General features: G+C 40.6%; 1 protein-coding gene across 3 annotated transcripts in view; it reads right to left on the minus strand.

Moving 5' to 3' along the window:
• Window positions 1–1,704: 1,704 nt before the first annotated feature.
• Window positions 1,705–20,766, minus strand: part of fndc1 (fibronectin type III domain containing 1) — a 35,031-nt gene continuing 15,969 nt past the window's right edge. For 2 of the 3 annotated variants that reach the window (XM_065963935.1, XM_065963934.1), the window contains 13 exons: window positions 18,214–20,694; window positions 17,948–18,063; window positions 17,201–17,312; window positions 16,703–17,065; window positions 15,613–15,687; window positions 14,458–14,592; window positions 10,825–11,061; window positions 8,406–8,514; window positions 5,200–5,279; window positions 4,888–4,917; window positions 3,895–4,056; window positions 3,670–3,792; window positions 1,705–2,475 (listed from right to left, as the gene is read on the minus strand). In XM_065963935.1, the coding sequence (XP_065820007.1) occupies window positions 2,360–2,475; window positions 3,670–3,792; window positions 3,895–4,056; window positions 4,888–4,917; window positions 5,200–5,279; window positions 8,406–8,514; window positions 10,825–11,061; window positions 14,458–14,592; window positions 15,613–15,687; window positions 16,703–17,065; window positions 17,201–17,312; window positions 17,948–18,063; window positions 18,214–20,694 (4,139 nt within the window). In that variant the 3' untranslated portion in view covers window positions 1,705–2,359. The remainder of the gene's footprint in view (window positions 2,476–3,669; window positions 3,793–3,894; window positions 4,057–4,887; window positions 4,918–5,199; window positions 5,280–8,405; window positions 8,515–10,824; window positions 11,062–14,457; window positions 14,593–15,612; window positions 15,688–16,702; window positions 17,066–17,200; window positions 17,313–17,947; window positions 18,064–18,213; window positions 20,695–20,766) is intronic. The other variant, XM_065963936.1, reaches the window with a different exon arrangement.

Consider the following 20,766-nt stretch of genomic DNA (forward strand, 5'->3'; position numbering starts at 1 on the left):
CTTTCTCAACAAGTGGAATGAGGCTAGAGGATTTTAATCTACTTGATTCCCTCTGCAGATTTTTTTCAGGTTCACGCATGACGTATATTGTGCTTTAAGAGTGATATCATTTCATAGGCTCAGCATGCTGACTTCTTAAAACACTTTTACAATGAGCTCAGACATGTGATCAGAAAGAGCCCCAACGTTGATCCCTAAACCCGTCAAGAAAAACAGTGATGTGAGAGCAAAACCACAGAGTCTCTGTCGCTTAGAGTTCAGTAAATATTATGTCTCTGAGCAATTGAGAATTCCCAGATCTTTACTTTCACGAGATTTGATTTAATGACAAGTCCATTGTTTGTGTGTTTCTTCATAGTTTATGGCTCCTGTTTGCGCAATCTGGTTCCGTTGTCCAACTGATGGTGCTGAGGCAGGGGCGTGTCCAGACTTTTTGAACAGGGGTGGCCCACCTGGGGCACTGACTTGTGTGCAGGAGTGACCAGAAGTTTGTGTGCACACAGCTAAATGAAGAGCATTTATTCATCCCTTCGGCACTGATCACATCCAAGACAATGGCAACATATACTCAGGACACGCCCCTGTGCTGAGGCAACGATTTCTCTTTCAACGTATGTATCATTGTTTCAAAAGTCCTCACAGAGCGTAACCCTCTAAACCAGTTATGCTTTTACCCACCAACCCACCAGTACATCATGAGTAGTCTCTGCAGTTGTACTCAAGTACCGCTCTATTACAGAAGAATTTTACAATATTGTTCTGTTACTTTGAAAAAGCTCTAAATATGTCCTCAAATATTGAGTTAACATAATTTTACTAACGCTGTATGACTTTTAGGTTATAACTCATTGTAAAACAGGGGTTTAATTCAAAAATGTCACACAAGATAGAGGGCTGTTGTACTGCACGTGTGTATTATCACAGCTGATGCGATCATTGACATGAAGCGACCTATGCTGACATTCAGTACACCATGATCTTGAGTGTGATATTGCTTCAATGCAACATTTCCACAAGTATGAAAAAGTAATTAGCAACAGCAGATTAAATCTTGTTCTTCCTTTTGGCGTCTGAGTGATTCTGTGATTCCAGCTTGATCAACATGACGCAGAGTGATGATGTCATTTTTTCTACATCAGCACTAATAGTATGAAGTATGTCCAATCAAATTACAAGGCTGGATTTAACTGTTGAATACAAGGGCACAACTACAGCTGCTAGGTATATCTAATGGAGTTGAAAGTATGATCAGTAGGATTGACTATAAAGTAGCAAATAATCATTTGCAGGTAAAGCCCAAGTCCCTCACTAAGGTAAGTTTTGAACCTTTCAGTACAAAAATAAATTCTGTACATCAGAACATTTTTTGATTTAATCTACTTTCCAAGATACATTCTTTCAAAGGTTCACATTAGAAGTCCAATTTGGATATTTGCAGTGTTTAAATACTCAACATCATCATTAAATACCAAATATGGTCGAAGGTCAGACTGGCTCACATGTGTAATGCCAATGGACTGGTATTTTCGTGCTCTCCCTCTGTTTTCGATTCTTCATCATATTTTGACAGTTTCTGTTCCAGCTGGCTCCCTAAACGTTCTCTGTTACTCAAATCTTCCATTAGGTTGATTAAATAGGCAACAGTCACATGTGGAAGCTTTTGCTAGAAAAGAATGTGGCAGCAGCAGAATATGATATGATTCATGTTGTTGGATTGCTGTGGTTTCCACAGCACCTTTATTCAATATCTCAAAGTTCCTGAGCAAATATTTTGTCTTTTATTCTTTGTCCCGTATACATAAAAAAACATACACAATCATTTTTAATTCATTCTGGTGAATATAAAAGAGGGTGTATAAAAATAAAAAGAACAGTATGATCGTTTTAGGACACAAACAAACAAAAAGTATCTGTCAGAAGCTTTTACATTAAGAAATACAAATCTCATGATTGAAAATTAAGACCTATACACACCTTGAGTGCTCATTCTTATAGTTTGCTTTGCAGCTTGTGCTTTGGTCCATTGTCACTGGTGCGACCATGTGTGCATTCTTGATGAGATAAATAACACTGTCTCTGGGAGAGTTGGTAACAGTACAAGGACACGTGAGTTAAACTTAGCAAGAGCACACATGCTTTTCTTCCCCTCATATACAGACTGCTTTATATAAAAAAAAGTGCTTTGTAATGATATACATTGAGTTATTTAAAAGTACTATATTCTCTTTCTGTGAAGCTCTAATACATTTGTAGTGGTGTCCTTCCATCGAGGCAGGCAATAGTCTGTTTCAAAGGGCAGAGCCTGCAGCAGTATGCACAAGGGTAGCCCTTTGTTTCGATATCTCCTTCTATCTCAGTTTTACCACTTCCCAGGGATTGGCACTCCACATTCATACCAGCCCACGAATGGGTGGGGTGTACGTCGGCCAATAACTCCAAATGTAACCGGCTCCTGTCTGTATGCACGGTAAAATCCTGCAAAACAAAGAAAAGGTGCTGTTTGAAACCATTTACAAAGATGTACCAACACTCGTAAATTAAATAAAGAGTGAGCATGAGTGTACATTATAATCATTTAGCACTTGTTAGCACTGCTTTTTATAGTTCTATACTTGTGTTTGTGCAGATTTCAAGAGGATCTTTCATCTTAAATGATATCCTCTGGATGTTTTTATAATTACTCAACAAATTCAATGAAAAGACAATGATAACAGTAAAAACATATTGGTAGGCTGGATTTTTATGTGTGTGTGATGTGACCACTTCCTTTATTTTGATGATCATAGAGACTTTATGTTTGTTTTGAATCAGCTCCACAATCAAAGCTCAGCTGCCGGGCCAAATCTGTATCAGTCCAAGCCTTCATATAGTCGCAATTAAACATACCATTTACTACTCTGTTAGAGATATTTTGCTTTAAATATACAGTGTCCACCTTTCTTTTTTGTTTTAAATGATTTCTTTTCCTATTCAGCATGTTTAAGCCAGATCATTAAAAAGTTAACAAATCATTTCTGGCTTTAGGAACTCAGTTTTGCAGAACTTAATTAGCTTACCTTCAATTATAAGATAACACTTTACATCTAAATCACTGCAAGTCAGTATACAAAGAAGTATATTCATAAGTTACATGAAATCAAACCCAGAGGGCAAAAAAGTTTGTAATTATTAAGAGGTTGGATTTTTTTCATTATTTCAATGGTAATGTTTTTGGTTGACAAATGTAAAGTCTTAAATGTCAAACTCACCAACAATAGAAGGTTTTAATATCACCAATCTCATAAAGACAATGGGCAAATGTCACTTTAACCGTAGAGTAAAGCCAACAGCAGGTAAGTAAGGCTGTTCACAGGGACCGATAACTTATCTCAAGCAAGTCAAAGTGGATATGACCAATTATTGCATGGATACCATGGCATTGGTCCAAGAAGTTGTGATATAATAAGCAAAATGAAATGGTGTGATCAGTAGCCAGATTTAAAGATGCAAAACCCTGATAGGTCCTCAACACTTTTTATTTATTCTGAATCTGTATTCTGTATAGATAAGATCAATGCAGCTGGTGCCCGTATGAATCAAGGAAACGGACTGCATGGAAAATATGACAATAGGCTTGGTTTAAATCTCACGGCAACAGTATTGTGCACAATCTGTTCCTGTTTACTGTACCTTGTGCTGAGGGCAGATTGTTTGAGAGGTAGGCCGGGCCCGTCCTGCCGTCCCTGTAGGAGTCCACAAACTGGCAGTGGTCTTCTCCATGGCCAAACGTGTCCCCTATACTGTAAAAAGGCTCTGTGGATAGAAAGTGGGTGATAATAATCAGCCATTAAAAGTAGGCAGATAGCGCTGCAATTATAATTACTGATCTAAAGTAGAGCTTAAGTCATATGTTACCTCTTAGACCATCCCCCATGAAGATCTTGTATCGCAGAGAGTTACACAAAACCACGCCAACAAACTTTCTGTACCACGTCCGCTTGACATACTGACTGCCCTTACAGCTGCTGTGGGCGGAGTTAAACTTAAAAGTAAATGGGACCCAGATTGGTTCACCACCTGAGGAGTAAGGAGGAACAAGAGATGTGATCAGTGGCGGTTCTAGACCACTTTAATGAGGGGGCCAAACTGGGGCCAGTTGTTTTGTCAGAGGGGAACATTAAACCCAGGTGAAAAATAAACAATGATGATCACTTTAAAATGTGTGTGTGTGTGTGTGTGTGTGTGTGTGTGTGTGTGTGTGTGTGTGTGTGTGTGTGTGTGTGTGTGTGTGTGTGTGTGTGTGTGTGTGTGTGTGTGTGTGTGTATAGCCAAAAATAGCGCACATCATTAAATACCATAACATAAAATACCATGATTTATATTTGTTTCAGTAACAGTATTTAATACTAGATTGTGAGTCCGGTTATTGAGACACATCATGTATACATAGAGAAGGTTGAGGGGATACTAATGTTAAACATAAATCAGCTGGACTCCCCCACTGTTACACACCAGGATGTTCTATTCGTTACATTGGCAACCTATGCTAAAGGAAATGTGAAAATAACTTGTGAAATGTTGAACGGGACAGTTTGGTGCAAATTTGGCCATAAATCTTCTCTCAACTACCCACAACATGCATCTTCTTAATACAATTGGTCAACCATTTAATGTTTTTGCAATGTCAAAATTGCCCGATTTTTAGTCCCTCAGACTGGAGCTCTAGCTCAGTAATAACCATCTGAACTCTTGTAGCAATCAAAGCTGTCTTACAGATGGGAAATGGTGGAGGAGTTTAAATAGAATTATTTCCTGTCGTGTTGTTGAACTACATGGTGGCTCTCTATTTTAACCACTAGTGCAGCCTCAACCTTAAATTACATGTGTGCAGTCAGCATATGAACTTACCAGGTGGCCTTTCGATGAGGAGAGGATCGTCTGAAAGAAAGAATGCAATCATTTCACAAGGGAGCAAAAACACACACAAGTCTAATGTGTTAACCTGATTTTAAGAATGATACACTCACAAAACACATGACTCTTTACATCTGGTAGCCTGCTACATGTGCTAAGCTGCTTTTAAATTTGATGACCTTGCATTGTGAAAAAATAGACATAACTAGGACATTTTTGCTTAACTGCAGTAGAGCAGAAATAAACTTCACTGAGGGTTAAAACTCTTGTCTACGGCTTGTCTCACAGTTTACCCAGGATGCACACCTGATTCAGTGACATAGGTGAGTGTATCGCTGACTGGTCCCAAACCAAACACATTCTTGGCCTGCACTTTGAAGTAGTACCTGGAAAACAAAGCACAACGTAAAGAATGAATGAGAGATTCAATAGTTTAAGTGTCATTAAGCCAGATTAGTTGTAAACTGGGATAAGGTGAGCAAAATGTTAACGATAGTAGCAGATGACTGGGCATGCTTAAGTCAGGCTGATTTAAGAGTAGTCTGTTTTATATTGGTATGAATCCAAAGTGAGCGCAGCACAATAAAATGGCTATTTGGCTCACTTTGAAGGAAGAAGGAGGTGGGGGGGGGGGGGGGGGGGGGCGGGGGGGGGGGGGGGGGGGGGGGGGGGGAGGTGAGGAAAGGAAAGGGCAGCAGTGGAAAAAAAGACATCCAGACAAGTGGAGATAGGACAGGATAAGAATGAATAAAAAGGAGGGATGTGGAAAGAGGGTAGGTAATTGTTGAAAGAAAATAGGTAAATAGAAAAATGGAGCCATGCAATGAGCTCATTCAGTCTCCATAAATGATGAATTATAAAATCCTTTCAAAATAAAACAACACCAGCTTGTGAAAACTGTGTGCGTGTGTGCGCGTGTCTGTGCGTGTGTGTCTGTGTGCGTGTGAGAATCCATTCTGAAAGGTCACAAACAGTTAAGTTCATGGTCCGTCAGTTCCAAGCCAAAAACTTTCACCACTTACAGCCACGAGGCCTGGATCCAATCACCACAGCCACGTGACAACAGTGACCAGAATATATATCAGAGAGAGAGAGAGAGAGAGAGAGAGAGAGAGAGAGAGAGAGAGAGAGAGAGAGAGAGAGGGGACAGCAAGGCAGCTGCTGAGAGATGATGTAATCGAAGAAGAAACTGGAGAAGAAATCAGTGGAGGAAGAGAAAAAAACAAAATGAGAGGCAGAATTTAAAAAAGAGAATAGACCACAAGATGAAGCCGAGCTCCTTCATCCAGGGCATCGCTCTTTTCATCCTCTCTTCAGATGAAAATCTATGTGCCAGCTGCACACGTTGTAGCTCAGAAGTTTAGCCCTATCACATCCTACTATACACGATGGCTTGTTCATAAGAAAAAAAGTGAGCTTAGAAGAGATATTTATAAACTGAAAGATATTTGAAGACATTTAATGACTTGTGTTTGAAAATATAGGAAAAACGTGGTATAGTTTCTCTTAGGCCCCTTTCACACATGAACTCCTCACATTTTGAGGTAATTTCAGGACAGTCCGGTCCTGATGTATTCAGGAAAGGTTTGGTTTCAGTAGTGGTGGAAGGGGGCAGCTGGGTCGCGTGTGCAGGAGGAATGGTGCCTGTTTGTGTTAAATAGTCCCCCACCTGTGTTCAGATGTTTGTGTTCACACATGCAACCCTCCCAGAAAATGTCAGGACCTTTTTAAGGAGTGCAGCGCATATGTGAAAATGGCTTTTTTTAAAAGAATGCTAAATTACTAGGTAGAAGTTGAAAAATAAATAAACAAAAAGATCACGAGGATAATCATCCTCAAGCCCCTCTTTGTTTTCATACTTTGAAAACTCCTTTAATCCTAAAGCAGGAAAACTTGTGGATCAAATGAAATGTGTCCACCTGCAAGTGTTGAGGTCTATTGTAGTTCTGTTGTCCTGGCAGCCAGAAGGAGCCTGCAGCATGGGAAATACCAACAGTATCCCATAAATCATCCCCTAGCCAACCGTAACCAAGGAAGACACACTAAAGTGGATAAAAAGTGGTTGCCAGGGAGGGAAACCCTCTCTGCAGGACCTTGGAAAACTCAACCCGAGCACGCAGCTCTGCTGTTTGTGTTCAGTAGCAGGTGTTTGCTTTCCCTTCACTTCAACAAGAGAGACCCAATCACAACACCTTAAACAGATTTCATTCTTCCACGAGGCAAAAGGATACTCTGGTTCCTGATGTGCACAAACATCTGTATCTGTTTTACCTTCAGATAATAGTTAGATTACTTGCTAAAAAGAATGAATAAATAACATTTTGTGGAGTACCAGATGGGGAAATAGCCAAATCAGGACATTTTGGAAAGTATCTGGTCACAGAAGTGTCAAAAAACACTTCATCTCTCATCTCAGATATTTGTGATGCTGATTTATATGGTGTCAAAGAAATACAGAGGTTATGCATGATAGTGTAGACTGCAGTTCAATTAAACTCAGAGAAAGGGTTGGACAAAAGTCTGTTTGAAAGGACGACATTCAAAAACTTTGGCTGACACATTGTTATTTTTACATGCAGCTTGACCGCAGTTCCACCTTTGTGTCTGCTGTTTATTCATCTCTTTTCTTATGCATGTAAGAGCTTCATCAAGCAAATGATAGAAGACAATTTATACAATCAAACTTAACTGACTTAATGTTAAATAAACACAGGGCCGATTCAGAGTCCTCAAAATGTGATCAAACCGTACATTTTCTCGGAAACCACAGCGCCTGTCTTGCTCTCCTGTGTCCACATGTTAAGAGCTGCTTCCATGCATTTATTTTGAAAAGCATGACCCATTTCAAGACAGGATTATGGAAACACTCTCTAATAACCAAAACAGATGGAAGTGACCGTATCTGTGCGATGACGGGTTGTGTGCTGTATTTACGTTCCACTGAATTTTCCAAAGTCTCAACACAGCATGTTTTACAGCATGTCACATGCTGGTACGTATTCAGATGCGTTTGTTAACCTGCCCTGTATGTAGCCGAACCGATTTAATTCACTCCGAGGGTTTTCTGATCTCTTACACAAACAATACAGTATCAGCATCCAACTCACAATCAGCTCGGATCACTCACAGCCTGCTTTTGATAATGCAATCTGCAAATATTTCCACATAAATACGGCAGAGGACCAACAGAAACACGCAAACATGAACTCACACACAAACAGCATGACAAAATGTGTATATACTGTGCATTATGTGATGAAGGGATGATCATATAAACACACCACTGCCAAGCACCTGCACCCAACGCTGCAACCTGATCATAAACATTACACGCAGGGCAAATCTTTGTTTGTATGTTTTCTATGACTCCCATGTGTTGAGATGATACTGTGAGTAACTGAACCTGAAAGCTGTGTCCATGTAGTCACACCAGACTCTCTCGAAGTGTGTCTATTGTTTCCATGCATACACACAATAGTAGTAGTAACACACAGCAGGTGTTTTTGTGGTACCTAGAGTTGGGTTTGAGGTTCTCCACGGGCAGGTGGGTCCCAGTGGAGGCTCTAGAAGACCATCTGTTGTTGAGCACGTCGTCATATGAAGCACTGTAGACCATGTAGCCTACAGGAGGCAGAAGAACACAAAAGACAAAGCAAAAAAAAAAATGACTCAGATTAGAATCAAATTAGCATATGCAAACCTACACCTCCTGTAAGCAATTTATTGGATTCGTCGATTTTGGCTCCCCCTGTGGAAATGAGCTCGAGTCCTGTTCATGTTTAAGTCATGCCTTGTACTTACAAATGCACAACATGCAACTCGCAGTGAATATTTTTAGTGTTTTTTTATTTTTTTCAAATAGGCTGTTTCTGCAGTGTAATGTGAGTTAACTGTCATTCTGTGCCGCCTTCAGTCATGTGACCAAGAGACAGGAAGTGAACTGTATTACTGTGAAGTATTTAGTTGTAGTCAATAAAAACAAGTGGAGCACCACAGTTGTTTACCTGTTGATGTATCACCGTGCTAACTCAACTGGTAGACAGGTGTCATTTGATGTGGATATTCAAAGAAATGTGGAAAAATATAGGAGCAATGACTTTGACTCTTCTCCACCTTGCCTTGTCTGTTTTCTTCCTCCCTGTCGCAAAGACTTCTCTAAGACTCTAGTTTGCATCCTCTGGTCACGAAGCTCTCCATAATTCTCTAAAAAAACTATAGAGACCAGCTCTGCCACACATCAAACTACAAACTGTTTCTATTGGACTTCTGAGTTTCTATTTTTACTGGAGCCCCACCAACACAGATGGCTGCTGACAGGAGAGAAGGGAAATACTAGCTACTTTATTTTTCTTCTTCTGGTTTTTCATTCCTTCTCCATTCTAAACTTTTCAACAGAGTTTTGACACAGTTTGTACTGAGATTCCTGCCCCATCCATCTGCCTCTGTACTCTTTCTTTTCCTGCTTTGTGTAAAACTGTCTTAAAGATTACCAAAAACGTAGTCCTTTTCACCCGAAGCAACACTTCTTATACTCGCATCTGTGCATTTTTTTTTGTTGTTGCACAAATCCTTTTCGCGATAAATCCTCAATGCATCAAAGTAAAAGGATCCAGAAGTTGAGTTGTTATAAAAACACAGTGTCACTCATCTTTTGAGTCTGCGTGCTAGCAGCTGTTTCCATCCCCTTGTTTTGAAAACCGTGACCCATAACTCGTAAGACGGGAGTTGTGCAAACACGCCCTGATAACTAAAACAGCGCCTTGTGATTGTATATGCATGTGTGAACTGTACCTGCAAATGTGAGTCTGCTCTATTTGCAGTGGATGTCTTTGCATGACTTCTATTCTACAGTTTTTTAAAGAAAGTTCACAGAGTTTTTTGCAATTTTTTTTGACGATATCAATATAGAGAAAGTCTACATCAGCATCACGGCAATAGTTTCTGGAATGCACACTATCCAAGATAAACAAAGTCACAGAGAAACCCTTTGAAAATAGGAGTAAAGCGATGCATGTACAGTCATTTAATTCCAAAATGCATTACATTAATATGGAGCATGTCAAGTTATTTTCTATGGAAATGGAAAGAAAAAGGTAAGACTATCTGTTTTACACATCAGAGGACAGACGAGCCCACAGCATGACCTGGAGTTTGTGATTTCCTGCCAAAGAAAGCCAAACCCCGTCTACCACGTCTACCACGTCTGCCATTTTTTTCAGTCTACGCCGCATGCTTCAATCCCCCTGTGTCGCTTTCTAGGTAAAAGTAATCTGAATTTTTCTCTAAGAAAATATGCAGGAGCTGAGGAGTGAATTATTCTGTGCTCACAATAAACTGCTGGAGTGAGCTCTTAAAACCTCAGTCAGGAGGGAGGCTGATAACATTTTGAAAGCAGAACATGAACCTCAACACTTAGAGTAGATGGATTCAACAGAATCTTGTGTCGTTTTACTTTTGCTGCTCTCGCTCTCTCTCTAATGTAAATAAAGGTAAGTGAAAGCCTTCAAATGGTACGGTACAAAATTTAGGTTGAGCAAAAAAATCTCTGACCTCTCTGACTCTAACTATTATTATTATTATTTTGTCATCATTATGTTATGATTATAAATGTTATTATAAATGTTATTAACCCAAGGATAATGAAATGGGGAGGAATGATAGTTGTTGACCAGCCTGTTATACCACACATACTGTTTTCTTTCTTACTGGCGTTGTAGCTATGAAACTTATTTGTTGTTGTTGTTTGTTTGTCTTGTTCTATCTCTCCTCCTGTCAGCCAACCAGGCACCACATGTACAGAGGCCAGAGTCCTGAACACACTCGTTGCAGGTTTGACTCTCGTCCTCCACCCTTTGACGCCTGTCTCCCCAACTCTTTCCTCCCCCTGTTCCCTCTCTCTTCAGCTTTCCCAAGTTTTGGAACAATATTTACCTGACACCATATCGTCCTTCAGTGGGCGGGCCCAGTCCAGGATGATAAACGAGTGGCAGCCCTCCATGGCGACCACGGTGAAGTTATGAGGCTTGTTTTTGGGAGGTTGATTCTGATTGGCTGTCGGGCTGTCCTTGTCTATCAGGCCTTGTAGGACATCGACCTGAAGAAACTCCAGAGCCTCAGTCAAAGAGCAAGGAGCACCGGGGTCCTTCGAGATGTAGTTCACATACGGAGCTGAAGACGGGGAAAAGAATGGATTATTGAACCATAGATTATTTTTCTACATAAACGTACTACATTTATTAGTAATGAAGGCATTTTAAATAAATTCAAATGTAATAGGGCCAAACTTTCTGAACGTTATCACAGAAAATTAAAAAAGAAGCACTACTTGTCCAGGTTCAACTATTTCAGTTCTGTCAGTTAAATGCAGTCTTTAATTACTTGTAGCTTGTTTGTAGCATTGTTTTCAAGAGGGAATCAGAGAGTCAGCCTGGCCATTCTTGTGAATGAACCCCCTATCTGTCTTGGTTTCCACTCCTCCCCCCGCTCGCCTTTTTTGTTCGTTTTCAGTGACTCTGGAAATGCAAGTTGGACCTACAGCTGTGAATACTTCAGATTTCCCACAATTCCTAGTCTGTCTGTGATTTGGAGGGAGCCACTGGAGTCTGGAGTAGCTCCCACCTCCCCAGATGACTGGACCTCTACGCAGGCCAAGACTCTTACACGTGTCGGTATCTACACATCCACACACAGTCTGAGACTGTGAGGCTTTAGGCTGTTACAAGCCCCTACTGTAAAGTGTGAACACTGCCACATGGCTTATGTACTTTGCTTTCATTCATGATATGTTGCATGTTGATCAGATTTATGGGTCACATTTTGTGTAAGGCTGCATGTCACATGTCCAGGATCTGTGACATGCATGCTCATGCAAACAGAAGATCCAGATGTTTCATATGCTCATTTCTTGAAAACAAAGTCACCTCCCTACAGAGACAGACTTCTTCATCTGCTTGTCAAAACACGGACAAGACGTGGCATGTGTTAGCCTGACGTGGATCAAGTCTCATTGGGAAATAACATAAGGACAGGCCACATAATGTCAGCTGTTACATCAGTCTAGCAAGGCATAAATTAGCATTCTAATACTCCAAACATCCTGGTAATCATTTTCTTATCCAATGTGGCAAACTCCATCCATCTGGAATGTACTGTAGAGCAGATTCAAGCAACTGCTAAGAATTATTAGTTAATACTTTATGTCCCACATCTGCTCTGGGGTAGATTCATTCAAACCAAACGGTCGTCTGTATAGGAAGACGGAGGGGAAGTCTTTGTCAGACAGTTCATGCAGAGCATGTCCGTTGACTGGCTGGCAGTTGAGTTGGATCTAAACGATATGAAAATAATAAAAAGGAAAGAGGATGTCTCCACATTGAGCCAACACAGCCTTTCCTCTGTGCTGAGGTCAGCACCCCTTAGCTTTTATGATTTCCACCGCTCTCGTGCTCTTGCCTGTTTGTGTCTCCGAGACAATAATCACTTTAAGATGCTGTTTACAAGTTTGTGTGTGATCACAAGGTAGTCATTGTTTACAAAGATACATGGTGTCCTGTTGCTCCTGGAGATGATGATATTAATAGTTTTGACTCTGCACACAGAAAAAGAATCAGCGATAAACCTACAATAAAAGAGAGTGACATCTAGTTTTTAATCTGTCAGAAAAAGATAGGGAAGCTTTGAATTAATTTTTTTGTACCAAACTTTAGACTGGAAACACAAGAGAGATAATGCATAATTCTCTTCTGATTGGCCTGAATGTGTGCATTATCGAGGACATTGCAGCTGTTTTACATTTCAAATCAACTCACTAGTTCTTCTGGATGGAGCCTTTTTAAATCTGAAAAATTTGTCACAAGCCAAATTCATGAATTGTCTCTAGTCACATACAGGAAGTGAATTGAAGTGTTTTTAAACTTGATGCATATGCATTTCTGTTGCTACTGTATTGATTTCAACCATTATATAAAAGAGCCTCTTGCTAGTCCCTCAACTTGTCCTCAGCACATCGGCTGCAGGTTCGTCTCCTGACCTCAGCCCTATGATGCATAACCTTAACACACTCTCTTGCCTCCAACATATCGTATCTTATCAATTAAAGTCAAAAAGGCCAATAAAATAATCTCCAGAAAAAAACAACGACTGAGCTCTAATCAACTTCAACACTGCAGCTTCTCTAACATATCCAAAATATGAATTAAAGTAAGTTTTATTGCTTTGTTCGCAAAAACACAGTCCAAAGAAAATAAAAACGTATTGTTTCCATATTGTAGATAATATATTTGGTAAATAGCCATGAACTATAAAAAAAAGGGTACGTTATTAAGTATTATCAGTAATCTTTTGTGCTATTCCAAAAGCTAATACTTAACAGAAAGTACAATAAGTCACTTAATAAATCAGTACAACAAAAAGAAAAGCTTTTTTTAGAAGGTTAGGTTCAACGAGATGCTGTTTTTGTTCCTATCAGGAGAATTTGAGGTCTGTTTGTGTAACCATATGAGGTGATACACAAAGAGAGGCCAAAGTAAGCACGTAAGAACAGTAAAAAATACAGCAGGGGGCTGAAGTTTACTGGGATCAAGTCTGAAGACCATGAACAATCTGTCCTCAGTGAACTTTGCTGTTATAATGGAATCGAAACCAGTTTGAACGAACTACTAAAGATTCACATTTTCCACAAAGGAATATATATACAGTATTATTTAATAAAAAAGTATATGCAAATATGTATTTTAAAAGTCCACAGCGGGGTGCTTTGCTGTTTGGCACAGCAGCAGGATGCATGAACTCTTTTGTAGCTCCAGAATCACTTATATCATGTTATGGATGTGTGGAAAAAAATAACTCTCACCGCAAAAACTGTAGAATATTTCTCTTTTTTTTTGCCAGTGGTTACTGTCATGCCTGAAAGGGTCATATATTTATGATGTATTGCTGACATAGCCAAGATAGAGGTCCAATTTTATTACTCCTCCTTGACACAAAACATAACTCCCATCAGCCTTTCATTATTTACGGCTCCGGTCTGCAACAGACCATCATCACACACAAGCTCAAGAACAGAAACACAAAAAAACAAGTTAAATTCAAAGCATGCATTATCACTCTACAGTAAGGTGTCTTTTTACAGCACGCACACCAAACTACTAGACACACAGAAAGCAATAAATCAGAATCAGAAACTATTTTTTCACAGATCACCATTTTAAGCTTCATGTGACGGCATGAAATTGTGAAATAATGGCCATTAATCCCAGTACATTTTACCATCAAAGGGGTAAAATGTTAACATACTGAATGTGAAAGAATTGCTCGTTTACATTAAATATCTATTCTCATAAATTCAGTCTTATGCTATGTATCGTTTGGGAATGTTTATATTGTGATAAGATAACATTTTGATTTATTGCACAGCCCTAGTGTTTGCTTCATTAGGGGGTTCAAGTTTTTAAAGGATGTTCAACATGCAATTAACAGTTCACAACAAACTAAAGGCTATACTAAAGGGGGCTTTGTGCAAAGGTAAATCTACATGAGCACACACTTGCTTTTGTCGGCTAGTACCTGTGAATCTCTTCTTCCCACTCAGGTCGAACTCGGATGAAGGGCCTTTGTTCAAGGGTCGGGTGTCCAGCTCTGGAGTTGGTTTCTCCGTTGTGGTAGTCGTTGGTGGCAGGGTGGTCTGGACAAAAAGCTCATCTGGCAACAACACACGTGTCAGTGAGCTCTTGATTGAAATAGATTTTATTATTTGCATTCATAAATCACTAACAGGCCTCAGTATTTCATTAATCCTTTTTAATTGACACCATGATCTGTCTCATAAGGGTGCCAAATTGATTAAAAAAACTCCAGGCAGATGTGTGAGCTCACTTTGAAACAACCCCGTTTTCCTGAACACCCAAAGCTGTATGCTTATGTAATGTTTTGCTAGCCATATTTTCCATGTGAGGGGTGCTTGAAGACAACGACTTTTTCACAAGTCTCAAAGGCTGACAAATGTAAAGGGATTCAGTGAGTGAAATTCAATTAGCTCCGTCCTCTTTCATCACTGTTTTTTCTTTCACGAGCCACATCAGAGAACCTCAGCATTACATCATGGTCCACTCACATGCAACCAGCTTTGAGTCATGGCAGGGAAATGCAAAGAAAGTATCGTAATGCTCAATGTGTCTTTATAGAGAAAAAAAAGAAAGAAAATATAAAATACAACTCACATGCAAAAAAACTATTATAGCTGTAGTAAATCAAAGCACAAAGTGTAACAAATGGTGCATTTTTCCCATTTACCTAGTATTTGGGGTGGGGGGTGGGGGGGCTCATTTATTACTTAAAAAGCAATGATAAAAACTGCAAATCCATTGTAAATAAATGAGAACCCACAACATTTTCTTCAGCTTAGTAATAGCTTAGTGCAGTTCACATGCCCTAGGATTCATTTTCTTGGAATAAAAGTGATTAAAAGCAGCCCATAATGGAAAATATCCAAAAGACACAGCAATGTACCATTACCAAGTCAAACAAATTTACAAGATGAGAAACAAAGCAACGACCACCAGAAGAGACAGGAAGAGCAAGCAATCAGATCCACTGACAGATAAACAGGCAATAAACAAAAAAGAGTGTGGTACACAGTCAACAAACATTAGCATGCAGTGCAGTTTAGTCCATCCCAGCCCAGTGGCGGTAGGTCGGTCTGAAGCCAAACTCAGCCAATACCTTTTTTAAGAGCTAAAGCATCAGGCACCATGGTCCCTGTAACCATGTGGTCCATTTCCATTCCTGAGGATTCCTCTGTCAGAGAAGTAAAACAAGCTGTAGCATCAATCTCACGTTTCTGAGCTTCAAAACACACAGACACGTAACCAAGAGGCCCGCCCACTGAAAAGTCTAGGCCCCTGAAATGCCCAGTATACAGGCCCACCGCAGGTGTGATTTAATATCAACACGTACAAATTGGATCAGTGGCGTTAGCATTAGCTTCCTGGCTAACATTCACCTCTTGTGGATTGGCTCTGATCAGCTTCTTGGAGATGACTAAAAAAAGTTTGTTGCAGGTCCTTGTATGGCTATGCACAGTCCAACATGACTTGCCTTATTGGTAGGTTCAATGCACCCACCCACAAATTTTACAATACAAACATGATAAATTAAATAAATACATAATAGAAATAAACTGCTTAATTGTTAAAAACCAAAAAATCTATCTCAGGGTTATTTTGGTCTAATTAATTTCAAAATTCCTCAATTTTTCCTGAGAAAACTCTTGATACTAATCTTTTGTTTAAATATGTTTGTAAGTAAATTAAATTCATAGTCCCCCATGTGATAACCAAAAAAATAAACCAGTGTGCAACTGACAGCGAGTAGTGTGCCAGTGATACTTTGATCATAGGCCAGGCCCTCTATGTGGAAAGTTGTATGTTGTTCATGCAACTCTGGTCTCACAAAGTCACAAACACACACACATGAATCTGACAACACAGCTCAAACACACACAGTTTAAGAGTTATATGATTTGTGGGTGCTGACCAAAAATATTCTGGTTATTTGCCTGGATGGATATAAAAACAATACAACTGATTGGTTACTTGAAGCCATATCTATCTACTTTCATTATTCTGACGTTAAAACACTTCAATTGACTTGACTGTAGATCTGCAGAAAAGCTAAGAAATATTCCAAAGTGGGTCACTGCAGTTTTTTACTTTATTCCTGGTTCATGAATCTTTCTTTAGATCTAGCTTTTCAAATGTGGTTGCAGTCTGTTATGGTGTCTTTCAAGCAATTTCTCTTTTTAATGACTCACCTTCTGGGTAACAGTCCAATATTCCTTCTGGGTCCAGCACTGGATACCCGTATTCATCTGTTTTGGAGTAGGTTCCAGGTGGACAAGTTGGGAATGGCGGTGCAGTGCTAGACTCCTCAATGATCCAATCAGTGGTGGTGGGCTCAGGTGTGGTGGTTGGAGCCATGGTGGTGGTGGTGGTGGTGGTGGTGGTGGTGGTGGTAGTAGTGGTGGTGGTCCTGTGGTGAGGGAGGTCCAAACCAAGTACAGGTTTCCCTCCTACCATAAGAACCTTGTCTTTGGGGTTGACCACAGGTTGGCTATCTCTGCCATGGCCAAACAAAGCCATACCTTCCTGATTTACTAGAGGACTGCCCATGAGGTCTGCTCATATGAGAAGGGGAAACACATTGTTTGGAACAGTAAGTTAATAATGACAATAATAGAACTTTTGTTTTATTTAAACATGTAAACTAATGTATGATAAAATGTCGTGTAAGGCTGAATAAAACATATCACCAAAAATTGTACGTCCATCCTCTCCAAGCACAACTCTCTTAGGTTTGCCCTGGGAGTCCTGGAGAACTTGGCCATCCTGGTTCATAAGAACCCCCTGCTCCAAGTCCACAACCTGGGACAAAAAGATTTGCCAGATGAATACAGAAATGTAGACTCGTACATTAAGTAAATTAAACTTCATTCATTCATAATGAGTCAAATGTGAAGCCTTAATTGAAAAGTTTAACATATCTCTAACCTTGAGATAAGAGGTTGACAAATTAATCATTAATACAATGCCTTAAGAGTAGGGGGAAGTAACTAGCCTGATTCTGTCCAATTGTAAAACAATATATATATATATATATATACTGTCAACAAGTTATGTTGTGGTGTTGTTCACCAGAACATTTCTTGCACTTTAAAGTTACAGGTTTAATCAATACACAATCTAATTGCATGTAAATGTCCTTTTACCTTGAGGTTGAGGCACTTTGATGCTAAGCTAAGCATGTTTTGGCTACTTTTCCATAAAGTTTGACCTCACTTACAGTTAATGATAGTGATAGTTACAGAAAATGCTGACTCTTTCTACAAGAAGCAATTTAAAGGATAATCTACAGTATTTCACGCTTTATGTATGACATGTGTGTCAGGAACACAAGAGAGAACTTAACCATTTCTACCTTTGGGAACACCATTATGTATTGTATACTATTCCTCAAGAGATGGAGGAGTAGTTGCAATCAGTTAATTAATTGTAGTTACCCATTTGCTTCCATCAGGTCCGGTGATAAATCTTTGCCCAACAGCCTTGCTGGTTCCATGAGAAGGAGAAGCCTCTTTATCATTTGATGCTGTCAGGTTAGGTCGTCCATTTTTACCTATCAGTTACACAAAGTTATTTGTTACAAGGTAATTAACTTATTACAGTATCATACATATAGGCTTCCTGCTACAACTTTGCTTTTCTTTTATAGAAAATCCTTTCTGCTATTAAGTTATACAAAATGCAGTTTACCAGTTTGCCCTACCATTTCCAATGCCAGGCTTGAGCTGTCCACCAGTGGTTGGTTTCCCTCTTACAATAGGATAGCGAGACCTACCCCCCTGTCCCCTAACGCCATCTCTTGATGAAGATGTGGACTGGGAGTTGCTTCCAGATAATCCCCCTGTTCTTGTCAGAGTCGTGCCACTGCCAATGTCCCGATCTGAAGTCAAAACTGGCTGTGGCACGTTTGAGGAAATAGAGGCGTCAGATGTTGATGATGATGTGGAAGCAGATGTTGAAGAGCCCAGCCTTGTGTTCTGGGCTGGCTGTGGTCTGAAGGGAAGCCTTGACCCACCAAATTGCCTGTTGGTAAACAGAGGAGAGCGTACCCTCCCATTCATCCCTACACCAGGACGACGTTGAGTTGGAATTGCTCCAGACGCTGAGCCGGCTCTTGTCCTTGAAGAACTTTCTCTTGTACCCATGCTGCCATTGTCTTCTTCGCTTCTGTGAGGGTCTGCTGGAGTTATAGAAGGGCTCTTTTGAACTGCTGTGGTGTCCGCAGTTTGATCATTTTTTCCACTGATTCCTCTACTTCGCTCATTTAGAAAATCCTTATCCTTATCATGATCATTATTATCGTTGTTAGGAGTTCCTTGATGGATGGGGTCACTTGAGTCTCTGTGTCCATTCCAGGAATGATGGGAGTCTAAGTTTGAGGAAGTGGCTGTTGATGAGGAAGATGATGAAGAGGAAGAAGATAATGAGGTAGTTGGGTTTCCATCGTCTTTAGATGCTGTATTTTGATTAGTCAAGGAAGGCTTTACAGGATCCACTTCTTCTCCATTCTTTAGGGAGTCATGGGTGGAAGGAGTCCTCAGATCTTCCCTAGTCTCCTGTATGGTCGACACTCCAGCGGCACCTGTGGCCCCTGAAACCCTAGTGGGTCTACCAGCCCCAACGGAGGATGATGTCCTGGTCAAGGGGGTTCTACCATCCTGCCTGGGAGATGACGCTCTTGTCCCTGAACCAAACCTGCCTGGGTAACGGGTGGCTAGCCAAGGGAATCTTTCAGCAAATGATGGGTTAAGTCTTGTACGAGGAGCCACAGGTTTTTCATTACTGATCTCCGTTCTTACCTCTGAATCCCTTCGCTCCTCTTCCATTGGTTGTGTTTTAGAGCTTGAAGTAGGTTCAACTTCAGTTTCTTCTGCATCTGTGTTTTTGTACTTACTGTCATCACTTCCTTCACTTACTCTTGTGTCTTGCTTAGGTAATGTGTGGGAACTCTGTGTATTGTGTGAGGTGGATTGTGAGGAGCCTTGCTTGTTATGTGGATCTGATGTCACCTGGCTCTGGGTTCCACTTCCTGAGGGGGACCTGGATGTTGCTGAGTTGAAAGTATGTGATGTTTTGGGGTTTTGAGTCCTTTCTGGAGAAGTGGACTCTGATGTTGCTGAACTAAGTGTGTTTGATGTTGCTTGGTTAGGAGTTCTGTTCGGTAAATTTGACTGTGAGGTGATGGCAGGTTTGTAACCATTCAGCAGTCTGGTTGAATTCCCTCTTAACAAAATCCCTGGATGTCTTCTGCTGTACCCATATCTAGAGCCAAATCCAGACCCATTGGTACGCCCTGCTGAGGCTGATCCTCTACCTGCCGATGAAGCCTCTGTTTGCTGTGAATTGGCCTCTTTTACGACAGTAGTGGAGGGTTTTGTATGTGTAATGCTCGGCTTATCATGAGTGTTTTTTCCTTCTGGGTATGTGGAAGCTACAACGTCTTTTCGACTGGCTGCAGACTCTTGAATATGGGAGGAGGATAATGAGGTCAGAGAAGGTGAGGATGATGAGGAGGAAGAGGAAGTAGGGGAGAAAGAAATTGAGGAGGAATCGGCTGAAGAGGAGGAAGATGAGGCAGATGAGGAGGAGGATGAGGATGAAGATGAAGAGGTGGATGAGGAGGACGAGGTAGCTTTGGACCCTGGTTTTTGATGGACCCTGATCTTAACAGGCCTTCTTGATGGTGCTTTGTCATGAGTAGAGACAGGTTTTGTTGGGGACGGTGTAAAAACTTTGAGGCTAGGGGTCTCAGGGGTCTGGGGCTCTGTGTCATATCCAAATTCATCCTCAGATTGAGGAGAAACGTCGTTGTCAGGCTCTTTTGTCTCGCGTATTACCTCCATGGTTGTTGTCTCTTCTGCTGACGGTGGTGTTGTGGGTATTTTCTCTTCTTCTTCTTCCTCATCTTCTCTTTTTCGAGCTATTCCTTTGGAAGACCCTCTGTTTCCTGTGTTTCTGACCGAGCCCCTTACAGAGGAGAAGATGCTGTGATAGGACCGTGACTGAGACAGTGGCCGGGTACGCCTGCTTACAGGTGCAGCAGGGCGAGGCTGGGAAGGTGTTGTTGGTTCCTCTGGCATCTCCGTTGACTGGAGGTCAGATTCCTCATGGTCAGTATCTTGTCTGGAAGGAGTGTGGCTGCGGTTGTCCTTGGTTTTTGAAGGTGATGATGCAGCACTGCTGGCTGGACAAAAAAAAAACATGTATGAAAGATTAATCACATTTTTTAGCATACAAGCACACACACATATGCTGT

The sequence above is a fragment of the Labrus bergylta genome, chromosome 15 (genome assembly GCF_963930695.1).
Source record: "Labrus bergylta chromosome 15, fLabBer1.1, whole genome shotgun sequence".
In the NCBI taxonomy this organism is placed as follows: domain Eukaryota; kingdom Metazoa; phylum Chordata; class Actinopteri; order Labriformes; family Labridae; genus Labrus; species Labrus bergylta.